General features: G+C 37.6%; 1 protein-coding gene across 16 annotated transcripts in view; it reads left to right on the forward strand.

Moving 5' to 3' along the window:
- Positions 1–14,841, forward strand: part of LOC119771430 (protein unc-79 homolog) — a 62,496-nt gene that overhangs the window by 21,379 nt on the left and 26,276 nt on the right. For 11 of the 16 annotated variants that reach the window (XM_038267369.1, XM_038267373.1, XM_038267374.1 and 8 more), the window contains 11 exons: positions 559–682; positions 1,183–1,323; positions 1,726–1,941; positions 6,223–6,450; positions 6,712–6,853; positions 8,286–8,380; positions 8,465–8,613; positions 8,687–8,844; positions 10,725–10,906; positions 12,262–12,463; positions 12,552–12,725. In XM_038267369.1, the coding sequence (XP_038123297.1) occupies positions 559–682; positions 1,183–1,323; positions 1,726–1,941; positions 6,223–6,450; positions 6,712–6,853; positions 8,286–8,380; positions 8,465–8,613; positions 8,687–8,844; positions 10,725–10,906; positions 12,262–12,463; positions 12,552–12,725 (1,811 nt within the window). The remainder of the gene's footprint in view (positions 1–558; positions 683–1,182; positions 1,324–1,725; positions 1,942–6,222; positions 6,451–6,711; positions 6,854–8,285; positions 8,381–8,464; positions 8,614–8,686; positions 8,845–10,724; positions 10,907–12,261; positions 12,464–12,551; positions 12,726–14,841) is intronic. The other 5 variants (XM_038267371.1, XM_038267384.1, XM_038267377.1 and 2 more) reach the window with 1 other exon arrangement.

Consider the following 14,841-nt stretch of genomic DNA (forward strand, 5'->3'; position numbering starts at 1 on the left):
CTCTTTTTATCTTTTCTGTCTTATAGGTTAACTAAAGCTAATTTCCTGTCATTGGGAGTAGTTAGTCTGATCATCAGTCCTTCACAGAACAACTAGAGATATACAGGGCAAACAAACATGCACAAATACCATAGGGAAATTTACAGGCACTAATTGACATAACAGTCATTTTCTAGACAAGTGTGATGGTGATAGGTAGGTGGAGTACCCAGAGAGAACCCATATATACACACAAAGAACATGCAAACCCAATTTAGAAAGAGCTCTGACTTAGATTTGAAACAACGATCTTCTTGCTACAAAGTGAACACCCTGGTTCTGTGAAAAAGACATTTATTCTCTAGATTCTTGTAGATCAGCATGAGCCTAATAGTGTAACTGGGGAAACTAATACTGGTTAGGATAGACTAAAAAAATATATATTTCGATAGTAAGATGGAGAAAGTGCAAATAGAAGAACAGAGGTGAAGTGAACATCACAGCCTGTATTTGCTGATATTTCTGTGTTGATGCATTAACATGAACCTGATCTTCTGCTCTGTGCTCCACTTCCTGCAGCAAGATGTTTGATATTGAGCTGTGTCCCCTGCCTTTCTCCATGGAGGAGATGTTTGGCTTCATCAGCTGCAGATTCTCCGGCTACCCAGCGTCTGTGCAAGAGCAGGCCCTTTTATGGCTGCACGTAAGTAAACACGAACTGACGGATAATTTGCACAGCGCTGTGCCCTGCTCTCCTCCTGCAGCTCCGTCTACAACGCGTGTGAATTGAACAGGTTGTAACCGAGCATGAGAGTCCGGTCGGGGGCCCTGCTGAATATGGATCTGGGTCACAGACTGAGACTGAGAGAGGCAGCAGGGATTTGGGCTTTCATCTCATATGCACTCACAGCTTGCTGCCTGCTATAGGTCAAAGAGTTTCATGATTTCTTTCTCAAGTTTTACTGAGAGATTACTTACGTTTCCTCTCAGAAAACAGGTCAGAGACAGAGCACCTGTGCAACAGACTTCATGTGAATTAAAAACCTTATATTTTGATAATAATCCCCTTCAGGTTGACAAAAAAATTTACCAAAAGACATATTTCTGGAGTCCCATCTTTTGTTAAAAAGAACAAAAAAACCCACAGAGTTTTCTCTTTGGTCCATTAGAGGTTTGTGGTTTCTATGTCTTGTCTGCACTAAGGTGCTGTCAGAGCTGGACATCGTTGTTCCCCTCCAGCTGCTGATCGGGATGTTCTCGGACGGAGTGAACTCGCTGAAGGAACTGGCCAACCAGAGAAAGGCTCGTGCCTCCGACCTGTCTGGCAACACTGGAGCTCGCCAGGTAAGCAAGCCGCAGATATTTAAATAATGGTTCAAATAGAAAAAAAAAATCTCCCTTTTATTTATTTTCCCTCAGTTTGTTTCAGCAGACATGAAACATTCAGAAAAATATTGTCCTACATTCTGTCTACTTTGGAAAACTGAGATGTCCACATTTATTTTAGTTCTTGAGATCTGTATTTTAAGCACTCACAATGACGTGCTGTGGTTGCTATAGTAACCATCACTATCTAAAAATAGTCGTCTTAAAGGGATTTAATTAAAATTGGCTGTGATGTGGGATTTTGTCTAAATTCTACATTTGTGCGGTTCATGATCAAAGAGATGTAAAAAATAAAATAAAGACCGTGGAACATTAAGGTAGGATGCATATCTGTAATGATGGTGCCACATGTTGCTTCAGGTGAGCGTTGTGTCAGATCCGGGCCGACGCGGGCAGCACAACACCCTGAGCCCCTTCCCCAGCCCCTTCAGGAGCCCCTTCCGCAGCCCCCTGCACTGCAGCCCCTTTAAAAACCTGGGTCACGCCACTGGCAATTGTGCCTTGGACCTCGACTGTGATGATGATGACATGAACCTTGGCTGTTTCATCCTCATGTTTGACCTCATCTTGAAGCAGGTGATGAATGACCTTCATTTATCCTCATACGCTTTTCTGTTAGTTTGCATAAAATTATATTACTGTACCTTTAAATTATATGGGGAACCTGGTTAATGACGTCATGGCTTTAAAATCTTCCAATTATTTGATTATCACTGTGGGAAAATTTAAAGAAATTCCGGCCTTTGCACCTTTGTTCCATCCTTTTCTATATGTTCAAATAGCTATATGCAGTTATAAAACACCATTATAAACATCCAGCCATCAGAGAGACAAAAAGGTTTTGGTGTAAAATCTATGAAAGACCCCAGATGAAAAGAGGAAGTTATATTAAAATTCTGGCTGACTCTAGCAAAAGCATTATTAACAGGAGAACAAGTCCTTATATAAGCTAAAATGCCACTCAGTAAGAAAGAAACAATTATTAAAGGAAAGAAACCATATTAAAATTTGTAAAACCTAGAAAGACATAGATATTAAAATTGTGGAGACATGCCCAGTGGTATGATAAAATTAAATCTGAAGCTCTCTCATGTAACACTGGAAGTGCAGCTCTGGAGTACAGCATTGGCCCTATAATGTGGAAATGCATTTTCTGATGCTGGAATTGGTGTAACAATTAAACAAAAGCTAAAAACAGTTGAAAATATTAAAATTTGGCAGAAATGGGTTTCCCAAAGGAATAGAATGGCATAGAAATATCCTTCATTATCACACAGAGGGCCGGATTTATCAAGATCTAATTTTGCGTGCAGTAATTTGCGCTCGCAAACTGGAATTTTGCGCGAGGGGCTGAACCATGGTTTGCGGGTGATTTAACAAGAGCGATTGCGTAACTGGTGGCAGGTGCAAAACTGTTGGAGACGCCCTATTTAAATGATGGTTTTGCGCGTTTTGCAGCAAAGTAGTTTGTTGTTTGTGCAAACTAGTGCATTAAGAAATTTTAATCTTACAGTGACACCCCCACCCCTCCAAAAAAAAAAAAAAAATAATAATAATAATTTTATATATATATATATATATATATATATATATATATATATATATATATATATATATATATATATATATATATATATATATATATATATATACACTTTGGCAACCTTTATTCCCTAAGGTGGTATGTGGCTGAATTTCTACTTCACTGCAGTAAAAAAAAAAAACGCATCCCCGCAGCATTGGCATGTTGTTCCACAGGCGCAAGGACGAGGTCGGGGTTCTCCGTTAGGGCGTCTGGGCGACATGGCATTTAGAACGTCGGACAGCACTTCTGAAAAACGAGATTGGGAGATCCCAGATGCAAAAAAGTGCAATGTTGCAAGGAGTTTTGTTATAGCTGGTATTGCGTGGGTCCTCCTTGTGGCTGGCTCCAAATCCATTCGGAGTTCCCCCAACAGCTCCAAAATGGCAATGCTGGATAAACGATATGTTTTGATGATCGTTTCCTCGTTCATTGCAAAAATATTCACACAGAGTGAAAAAATGCGTTCTCTGCGTCTCCTTGCTTCATTTCGATGTCTCCTTCTTGCGACAATAACCGCTGCCATGTGTGCGCAATTACGCATACAGACCATTTGCACCTTCTTTTGAAACGTGTTAAATATAGTCAGATACCGTTAGCAAAATTGCTTACAAGTTTAATAAATCACTTTGCGAGTGCTATATTAATATATTTACATGTTCTCCTCCCACAAGACGCACTTTTGCGTGTAAACGCCCCATATTGCATATTCATTGCAGAAAAAGTACTAAATGGATAAGAGGCGCTATTTAGCACGTTTTAAAGACCAAATCATTTTAGCACGCTGTTGATAGATCAGTTTGTACATTTTTTAGCGTGCGCAGTGAAATAGCTCACGTTTTTATACACACAAACCTTTGATAGATCCGGCCCACAGGCAGTGTTGTGCCTGAACGCGTTCATTGAACGAAAGTTCATGAACTCGTTCATATTTTGGGCGAACGTGAACTGAACGTACTGCATTCTTGCCTGATGAACGTTATTGTGAACTTGATCATTCTGGTGTCTGTGAACGGCACGCTCTCTCAGTTCAACTCCGTTCAATAGGTTGTCAGATTTCTATAGAGTCCTCCAGGCGAAACCCCGGCTAAATCACACCGTAAACATGCCTTAATATGTAGCGGGAAAAACACCCAATCTGGCAACACCAGCTACCAGCGTCGTAGCCTACAGCCGCGTGCGTCATCTAAACAAAATGCCTTGTGAAAGCCACAGCAGCGTGGAGGCGACAAAGCAGCAGTATGATCACTTAAAACAGGTTTATGACCAGGTGGTCGGTGGGGATGATGGCAACAAGTTTGCCCGCCGGCTTTCAGTAAAAAAATCCGCACTTCAGTAACCTTAAATTCCTACCTCAGCCTGGTCCCTCAGTTTGTGTTAGTAAAATCTTCTTGAGCGGAGGTCTTCAACAGGGGATCCGCGACCCCTAGGGGGTCTACGGAGGTACTGCATGAGGGTCTGCATGGTTAGTTGATATTTTTATATTCCCCCCCCTGCAATTTTCCCCCCACTAATTGAAATGTCTTTAAATACTCATTAACATGAAATCAACACACTGTAGTAAACAGATAAATGGAGACAAAAGATGTCTTTCAGTCATCAATGCACACATTCAGCGACACACAAGAGCTCTTTCAAGCTGGGCACCGTTTCCTTCACAACAACCAGGAATCAGAATCAGAAAAACTTTAATAATCCCAGGGAGAAATTAATTTCTTTACATTACTCCATCTGTAATAGAGTGACTATATGACACAATTTCATACAATATATATAGTTAGGGGGTCCCCGCTCCATCTCGCCATCAGTTTGGGGGTCCTTGGTCTGGAAAACATAGAAGACCCCTGTTCTTGAGGGTTTTACTATCCATGTAACTTGTTTGTTAAACCTGCCTGGTATAATTTTCCAGGATTCCAGTATTCCTTTTTAGTATGTATTGAAATGGCATTTCAAATGGAAAAAATTATAAAAAAATAAAAAAAAAACATTTGCACCTTAAAGACTACTTTCCTATTTTTCTTTTAATAATTACTCATAAAAAAGACCATTCAAGCAGCACATTTTTCCTGATGTTTTTGAGAATATACTGTAGGGGTGAAAGCTGCAGCTGCTACTAGTGTGAAGTGAATGGACAGCAACAAAGCGTTAAAGCAACAATGGGGAAATGCTGTCCCCTCAATGCTAATGTAAACCCTGGTTGGATAAGGATTCAAAACTGGATATGAAGATGAAATCTGACGCACAGTTTCAGTGTTACAACTGATAAAATAATTGCTGTCTGTGGTTCTACAGTAGGCTATGATGTAATTGAGCAATATATATATATATATAAAAAAAAAAAGAACTATGAACTAGTTCATTTTTTGGTTTTGAATTATGAACTATGAACTGAACTAGTTCATTTTAAAATGTGTGAACTAAACTTTGAAGTAGTTCACGTAGAAAGAGAACTTTCCCAACACTGCCCACAGGGTATATTTGGGTGTCTCAGTGGTAAACCAAATAGGCAAATAAAAGCATCTAGGTAGACACAGAACTAAAAATGAAAAAAAAAAAGAAGATTAAAAAAAACGAAAACATACTATACAGAAAAAATACCAAAAACTCCACTTTATGGGTGAAAATAAATGAAAATTCTGACAACCCCAGAAGAGAAACGTTAAGGGAAAAAATAAACTCACAATGCTCCCAAACATACTATGAAAGTATTTAAAAAGCTTCTGAAGAAAAGCAAGGCCAATGTTTTAGTGGTAATATCAGAAATTTCAGGTGAAAAGTTGTGTATGTGAGCAAGACAGCCTATGGACCTAATACCCTAATACATCAGCTCTGTCAGAATGGGCCAAAATTATCAGCGAGTGGAAGAATAGACAAAATGTTTGACCCTATTCATACAGTTCAAACATTAAATAATTTATTATGTAAAAATCTGATCCTGTAAGTTAGCAAAAATAATAAAATTGCAGAATAATTTTTGTTTCTCTCATATACTTTTAGCATTTAATGAAAAGAAATGAGTAAATTCAACAATTTTCCAATGCTGGAGATATCTACTTTATTTTATTCTACCCAACCTAAATCAACTAAAAAATGTAGAAAAAAAAACAAGGTTTCATTTTTATACAATGTAAATATCTGGTCTCAACTGAAAGCAGCAGCTTAAAAAGCACAGACACAGTTTGGTACAACTGTGGCCCCACAGGTGGGATCTTGAAATTTGTGTCGTGCTCCACTTTCTGTCCCGTTACGTGGCTGTTTCCCCCGTGCTGTCGCAGATGGAGCTCCAGGATGACGGTGTGATGCTGGGTCTAGACAGCAGCCTGGGGAAAGATATCGTCGGCATCATCAACAACGTCTTTCAGGCCCCGTGGGGGGGCTCCCACACCTGCCAGAAGGATGAGAAGGCCCTTGAGTGTAGCCTGTGCCAATCCAGCATCCTGTGCTACCAGCTGGGCTGTGAGCTTCTAGAAAGGCTGACCCCCCGGGAGGAGATACGCCTTGTGGTGAGACACGCATAAATTAACCTTGCATCAGGGAGTTATTGCTTTATATGAAAGTCCTCCCGGCTTATTTTCCCCTGGACTGGTGCCTAATATACAACAATCTAGCTGTTAAAGCCTTTTTTTCTGGCTGATTACACAAAAAATAGGAAGTGAAACAGATCTGAGAATTTGAAGTTCAGCTACAAATACAGATGTCTTGCCATGGTTCACTTAGACTGATTTATCTCACAGGAGAGATAAATAAATATATTGTCTCTGTAGGAGCCCACAGATTGCTTGGAGGACACCTTGATCCCCTGTCAACCAGACTTCTCCATTGGGACAGAAAATGGAAGTGAGGAAGAAGAAAACCTGAGTGAAGCAAACAATGATAACCCCAACAACCATTCTCCTGAGAATCCAGGTCTGGATCAGTTTCACCAGAACACTTTGGAATTATTTCAACTACTGCACCTTTGATGCCTGTATCCATCTTACTTAAAGGTATATTGGAGGATTTTAGCGAATTTTTTAAAAGACCCGCACTTTCCACTATAGAAAAAAAAAGCACATGCGCAACCCTTTACCTGCTTCCGAGAAACGCGTGCAAGAGCATGCAGGAGCCCATTTCTCCTAGAGGAGGTGCAGGGACGCAATAAGATGGTCACTCGGATGGATCTCATCTCACCCAAATTTACATATAAAAGGTTTCACTGCAAAGACTACTGGTACTTAAAAAAAATAAATAAAATCATGATATGCTTGTATGTGTGTTTGTACTGCAGTTGAATTTTGGGTGTGTTTGCAGGGTAAATAAGGATCTGTGGCCACTGTATAACTACTAACGATGCACATTACAAAAAAAAATAAACTTGTATTCACTGAAAAGTTACAATATAGACCTAAGTAACTTTTACTAGCAGTTATGTGAAATGGATTCTTCAAATAGCATGCCAAACTTTACCTTTTAAGTAGAAACTTTGCAACTGAGGCATCAGTGGGAAACCTGACCTATGCTTTCAGTTTATGCCATTGCGAGAAAGAATCTCCCAAAAAAGCTGTGAGAAAAGTGAGCTTCAATGACTGAAACTGTAGCTCACCATACATATACGCCTGAAAGTGAGCATGCACAGAAAATGAAAGCTAACGGGACGAGCATGCATGACGGCCTTATGTAAACATATAACCAGAATGGTTGACAATTAGGAGGACCAATTATTTAGATGATCCACCTGGTAAAAGAAAATCCTCCACTATACCTTTAAATGTTTCAGGTCTTGAACCAATCAAAGTTAACCTGAGTTAATACAAAATTCTGTTTTTAAATGTTTTTTTTTATTCATTGTGGGAAAGAAAGCGCCCCCCTTCATTGAATCGCCTATTGTTTTGTCTCAAGTTCTTTAGCCATCCCCAGAGCAATAAATAAAATAAACAACAAAAACAAATCTGTCCGACATTGGGATGCAGGCTAAAGATCTCCTAAAAAAATCCTTAAGTAGAAAACCCATCCCTCTTTTGTGACCTAAGGCTTAAGACGATTTTGCCAGTTTCTGCAAAAAAATTTAAATAAAAAACTCACTGTTCTTGTTGCATCCAAGGGGACACAAAGAGCAATGTTTGTCTAGACAGGTGAAGTAATTATTTAAAAACAGTCTTTTGTATACATTCAGGTTCTGTTCATGATTCAACATTAAAAATGTCTGCAGATGGTCGATGTTAGAACATCATGTCCACTCTACAGCAGTTTCCTTATAATGATGAGAGGAGAGAGCAGTAGATGTGCAATATTAACTGCAAAGCCTGGTTAATAGGAATATTGTATTTACTTTTTTTTTTTTTTGCACTGTGTTCAACAGTTTCCTTTCTTCCAGCAATGAAGAACAATTCTGACAAGAAGTTTTCCTATCAGCAGCTCCCTGTTTCTTTAAAGCTGATATACACTATCCTGCAGGTAACAGCTCTTAGTCTGTCAAAATGAAATCAGACTGTTAAAAAAAATCAGACTGTTAGTCATTCATGTTTCTGGTATTATCAGGAAATGTCCAAGTTTGAGGAGCCCGACATCTTGTTCAACATGCTGAACTGTCTGAAGATCCTGTGCCTTCATGGAGAGTGTCTGTACCTTGCACACAAGGATCACCCTCAGTTTCTGGCCTACATCCAGGAGAAGATGCTCATCCCCAGGTAAACAGAGAACATCAAATCAATGCTGTTAATTTGAGTTTGGATGTTAAAGCTTGGGTGTCCTGTATTTTAGCCTGTGGTCTATGCTGAAGTCAGAGTTCTGCCAGCTGGCCTCTCTGGCTGTGCCGCAGCTTCTCCATGCGCTCTCACTGTCCCACGGAGCTGACATCTTCTGGAAGCTCATTAACACAAACTTCAAGAGCAAAGATTGGAAAATACGTTTTGAAGCTGGTGAGACAATTTTTTTTTAAACATTTTTTTAAGATTAGTATCCTAATCTTCCCAAATATTATTATGTCCTTTACGTATTTTTGCAATATTCTCTACTCTATAAGGATTTATATATTAATAACCTTGACTCTACTCTGAAGCTGATTTTGCCTATATTTTTTTCCATATAGATCAATGAGATGTTTAAGGTCTAAAGATAATGTTACAGCAGATAGAAGCCAGCTTTATAATGCACAAAAAAAAAAGCCATAATCCTTTAAAACAGGTGATAGGACTTATAAATGTACACATACTGACTTTCTGGCTGCTGCACAGACCAACGGCTTCTCCCACACTGACAGTGCTCACTTTTAGCTTTTCTACTTGACTTTGTTTTAGGGAGAGTCTTCATAACAAGTTTATAAATCATTTACTAAGACATCCTTTCCAAAAAGTATTATAAAAATATATATATAAAAAAAGCAAACGTCTATCAAGTCCCTGACTGTAATGATCTGGTCTTATTTCTGGTACACGTTGAAACAATGCAACAGTTTCCAGTTCTGGATGAAGATATAAAAGATAATTTTTCAGAATCATTGTGATGTGACCTAGCAGATGTTAAGGCTCTAAAGGTACTAAATGAAATAAATATATGCATGATGAACTAATTAAACAGATACCTGATATCTCAGTCAATTTTGATAGGTATGCAAACAATTTTATTGGTGCTTGGAAACAATGAATTTAGCATATATTTGATTAAAAAATATGTGTTCTTATAATTTTCTTATAATTGTTTACAATTTTAGGATGCTTTTTTTATGGTTCCAAAAATATAACTCGTTTACTTTTAATAGAGGTCAATTAGGCAATCAAAGCTATTTTGATATAGTTTAAGTATCAATTTTATTGCCTCATTTAAGAGAGAAAAAAGAACTGCTAGAAAATTAAACTCAGGGAACTTATTTAGGTGTGAAATAAAAACCAGAAGACATAAACTAAAAGAAGGGCTAAATGATTTTACCAAAAAACAAAACTTCAAGTTTATCAATTTTTTATTTTCTCACTATAAGCATAGCGCTGTTTCGGAGTTTGAAAACTTGTATGACGAGAGTCCGTTGTGGCAGGACTTAAATCTTACTATTGTAAAGTACTGACCCACATTAAGGGCCTGATCTTTGGGTATTCCAAATAAGGGGTGCTAAATTGGCTGTGCAATTCTTTTTTTGTGCGTGAATTAAGTGTGCATCTTGCAGGTCATGCAGAACCCATTAATGACCATCACGAGTGAAAAAAAACCCTGTTTGCACAGGTCAGAAATGCGCACTTTCAGGCGCATCATATTTAAATTCAGACATTTTTTCCTGTTGATTTAATTATATAAAGATTGCTTGCCATTCTGCAGCATTTGTGCCGTCCTGCTTTATCTTTACTAGTATTATTTGACTATTGTTTTTTTTTTAATACAATGTATGCAATGACTGCAGAAATCTTTGCGTGTGAGTTTGCATCTTAGTTGAAGGAAAAAAAAAGTAAAAATTAGGGCAACATATGAGTTGGAGATTCTAAAACTCGACTTGCATGTGGAATATGTTTTTACTTGCAAGTCCTCCACCAGTTGCATATCTTTGGACACAGTTAATTCATGGTTTAACAATAACGGTAATTATAATTGCTCCTAAGCCCAGGTTGTTTCAATTGATTTTTTTCTTCAAAATACATAAGATGCGGGTTAATAATCTCCTGATTTTCCTAAAATAATATATATTAATTTATATCTGAATAATCCCTTTAATTTGAGTTACTTTGCAGCATTAAGTAGCTTGTTTCTTCGTCTACAGTGTATACTTATCCAGGGTATTCCTGATAAAGACAATTTTTTATTGCATTCCCCTCAGTTGAGAAGGTGGCAGTTCTGTGCCGCTTCTTGGACATTAGTGCTGTGACCAAAAACCACCTGCTGAAGTACACCTTAGCCCATGCTTTCTGCTGCTTCCTGGCCTCCGTGGAGGATGTCAACCCCGCTGTGGCAACAAGGGCCAGACTGCTGCTGGACACCATCAAAAGACCAGCACTGCAGGTGAACTAACAGTGGGAAATTTTCTTTATTTCTTTTTGGATCAAATATATGAATAGAATAGCTTTTTTGCGTGTTTTCTGCTCTAAGTTTCTGATGAAAACCTTACATTTCTTTATAGACTTTAAGGCTATAGTTAGTATTAGAAAAAAAAACTGTCAAGGCTCAGAATGGAGGACCCAGTATCCAAGGCAAGACAGACACTGGGATTATATTAAGCTTATATTAAAACTCTGTTATAGTTATTATATTAAACTCTGTTATTATTAAGACTCTACTGATCTGCAGCAGCAGTAAGGCAGGAAACTCTGCAGGAGAGAAACACAGGTTAGTGACCATGATAATCTGAATGAGGATGATTATGAATGCACTAACCTGGTTAAACAGAACAAGTTAGGATCAAGCTGTTAGGCTGCCAACAAGATGCGGCACCCGCCGCATCTTGTTGGCAGCTTAACAGCTTGATCCTAACTGGCAGCCTAACAGCTTGTCAGGCAAACAGATCAGAGTGGAAAAACTATTTAAAACCTGTTAGGAATACACACAAATTTAAGTCAAATCAAAACAAAATATATTTTGTGGTAGTGAATTGAAAAAAAACAAAAAAAAGTTCCAACATATTAAGTGTAATACATTTACCACTTTATTGTGTATTATCTCCATAATTTGTGAAAGATAGAAAGTTGGATTCCACAAAATTTTTCTTCACATAAAAGATGATTTATTCCTAAAATTAAAAAACTAAATTTGAGTTTATTACTATATTGCTATATAAATCTTATGTATTTTAGTTTTTCATCAGTCCCAGATACCGTACTTAAATAAACCCTTTCAGTCATTGTGCCTTTAAGTGTGAAGATTTTTCAGCTGTGGAGATTCTGTAGTTTAGCCTTTGATAAAACCATCCATTTTCTTTTCTGCAATCTGTTTTAAAACTATGTTACATTTAGTGCCTTTAGATTCTTTTTTGAAACCAGAAAAGTTGTTGGGAGATTTTTTTTTATTCCTTTTTGCTCTAGATTAAGCAGGTGTATTGATAGTTGTGTCAAAAGCATAAGGTTTTCTTTAGCCTGAACACTTTTACCTAAATTTAAAAAGATGGGGAAAAAAAAGGAAAAAAAAGAATAGTAACTGAAATGGAGCCTATTCGTGCACTTCCTTTTTTCTCATGTGAGACTTTGATTTGAGTTTAGCGCTCTGAAGATTGTAGATCAAATGATTTTAAAAGACCTATAAATGTACAAATGTATGTCTATTTAAGCAGTGTATCTGAATATCTGCTGTGCACAAACATCCTGATTAATAAATGTTATGATAATCCTGTTCAATTCTGTTTTATAAACCTGTTCGCTTTGCAGGGTTTGTGTCTGTGTCTGGACTTCCAGTTCGACACCGTCGTTCGGGATCGCCCGATCATTCTCAGCAAACTTCTTCTCCTGCACTTCCTGAAGAAAGACATCCCTGCTCTGAGCTGGGAGTTTTTCGTCAACCGCTTTGAAACACTATCTCTGGAAGCTCAGCTGCACCTGGATTGCAACAAGGAGTTTCCCTTTCCCACAAGTACGTAGTACGTCGGATTCCCATTTGGATGAATGACAGGTGATAACCTTAACAGACTAAGTTTTCTATTCTGTTTTCTTTTTGACAGCCATTACAGCTGTGCGGACCAATGTGGCTAACCTCAGCGATGCAGCAATGTGGAAGATAAGAAGGGCTCGTTTTGCCAGAAATCAGCAGAAAAGTGTTCGGTCACTGCGTGACAGCGTAAAGGATGACTCCAAACGGGCTTTTTCCCTCCCAGAGTCACTAAGCAACCGACTTCGTGAGTAGAGCAAGACAGTTTGTCTAAGCCCAAAAGTTCACTGCAGCCTGTTGTCAATTCGGTTTGTAAAGACCTTTTAATTCACAGCTCACAAAATTTGTCAAAGTTTTTTAGAATCCTACAAGAACTTTTTAGGTATTTATGCTCTTAAACAAGCATAAATCAGATGATTACCGCTTAATAAAACTCTGCAATAAGTTTAAACAGATGCTAAGAAAAGAAGCCATTTTATTGATGTGTGATAAAAAACAGACCCATCTTAAAGTTGCAGGAAACTATCAGCGAGGGTTGGTGTTTGTTACTCGTGTTTTTTGACATGTTCAAGTGACATATGTCTATAAGGAGGCATGGAATTAAAGAGAGCCAAAGTAAGTACAAGTGAGAATTTGAAAAATGTGGTAACTCTATATTTATGAGATAATGTTAAATCATTAGATTTAATAAAATCAGATCCACATTTTAAAAGACAAAGTTATAAATGTCATGTTTGGCTTGAGAAAAGACCCAAATGTGGAGACCAACTGGAAAAAAACAATTACAAGGATTTCTTGCACAATGATAATTAGGTTAAGAAGAACAGGAACAAGAAACAGAAAGCATATATGATAAGGTGAGGTCAGGGCAATTAAGTACAAGAAAATTGGTAGAGCTTATCAAATGAGGAGCGGCTGAAGCACAGTCAAGGCAAGAAAGCTGAAGGAAGAAGTCTAGTAAAGATAGCTTGAATTGGGGCACATAAACTTTAAAAAGGAACAGATAAAGAAACCTATAAAACATTTATAAATAAACAGCAAGTCAATTCTCAAAAAATACATACTTTAAAACAGCTGAAAAACATTGCTAACACAGAAGAGGTCTAATGAATCGAGAGAATCATTGCAGTGATTATCAAAGATCTTAGGATCAAGATTCAGACTAAGTTGGCCATGAGAGACGGTACATTTTTTTGACTGGTTTATTTGAGGTTTACTTCTTTATCCTGCTAAAAGTCTCAATGATGACCCATTTTCAGTTTTCAGGGAGAGAATTCCTGGGTTATATAATGCCAATCACTCCAACATAGTATGTAGGGATTTTGATATAGAAACTGTCCATAGCATCACATATAATTCACCCTACATTACAGTGGTCATAACAGGTCTGATTACCCTGCTGTCATTTGAGCAAAGCACACTTGTTGACTATAAAGTGTTCAAGAGTTTATATGGAAATAGGGAGACCCCTGGTGGCTACACTTCTCTAACTGGGCTTTGGTATTATTATTTTTTTTATTCTTTTCCTCATTGTCTTTCTTATAAAATAAATTTGAGTCTTCCAGCTGCTACATATTCAGAAAATTATAAGTGCAAGAAAACCTTACATCTGCTTAGGGTTACATCAAGTAGATTAAATGTTTTTTTTTTTTTTTTTTCCGTTAAAGCAGCTTTTATAATCCTTGATTGTTTTTTTTCTCTCCACTGATTAAATATATTCAAAATAATTGCTGGAGGATTTAAACGTTCCAGTGTAAGAATAGGCTTAAAATGTTGATTTATTCTGCCATTTCATTCATTTTAATCAAAGGGGAGGTAACCGAGTTTAACTAATAATGCCTCGTTTGTGTAAGCACAACTTAAATGCTATGTACAGGTGCTGGTCATAAAATTAGAATATCATGAAAAAGTAGATTGATTTCAGTAATTCCATTTAAAAAGTGAAACTTGTATATTATATTCATACATTACATACAAACTCATATATTTCAGATGTTTATTTTGTTTAATTTTGATGATTACAAATGACAACAAATGAAAATCTCAAATTCATCATATCAGAAAATTAGAATATTGTGAAAAGGTTCAAAATTGATGGCCCCTGGTGCCACACTCTAATCAGCTAATTAACTCAAACCACCTGCAAAAGCCTTTAAATGGTCTTTCAGTCTAGTTCTATAGGCTACACAATCATTGGGAAGACTGCTGACTTGACAGTTGTCCAAAAGACGACCATCGACACCTTGCACAAGGAGGGCAAGACACAAAAGGTCATCGCTAAACAGGCTGGCTGTTCACAGAGCTCAGTGTCCAAGCACATTAATAGAGAGGCGAAGGGAAGGAAAAGATGTGGTCGAAAAAAG

This window comes from Cyprinodon tularosa, unplaced genomic scaffold, assembly GCF_016077235.1.
Source record: "Cyprinodon tularosa strain WSP-4 unplaced genomic scaffold, ASM1607723v1 ctg671, whole genome shotgun sequence".
NCBI lineage: Eukaryota > Metazoa > Chordata > Actinopteri > Cyprinodontiformes > Cyprinodontidae > Cyprinodon > Cyprinodon tularosa.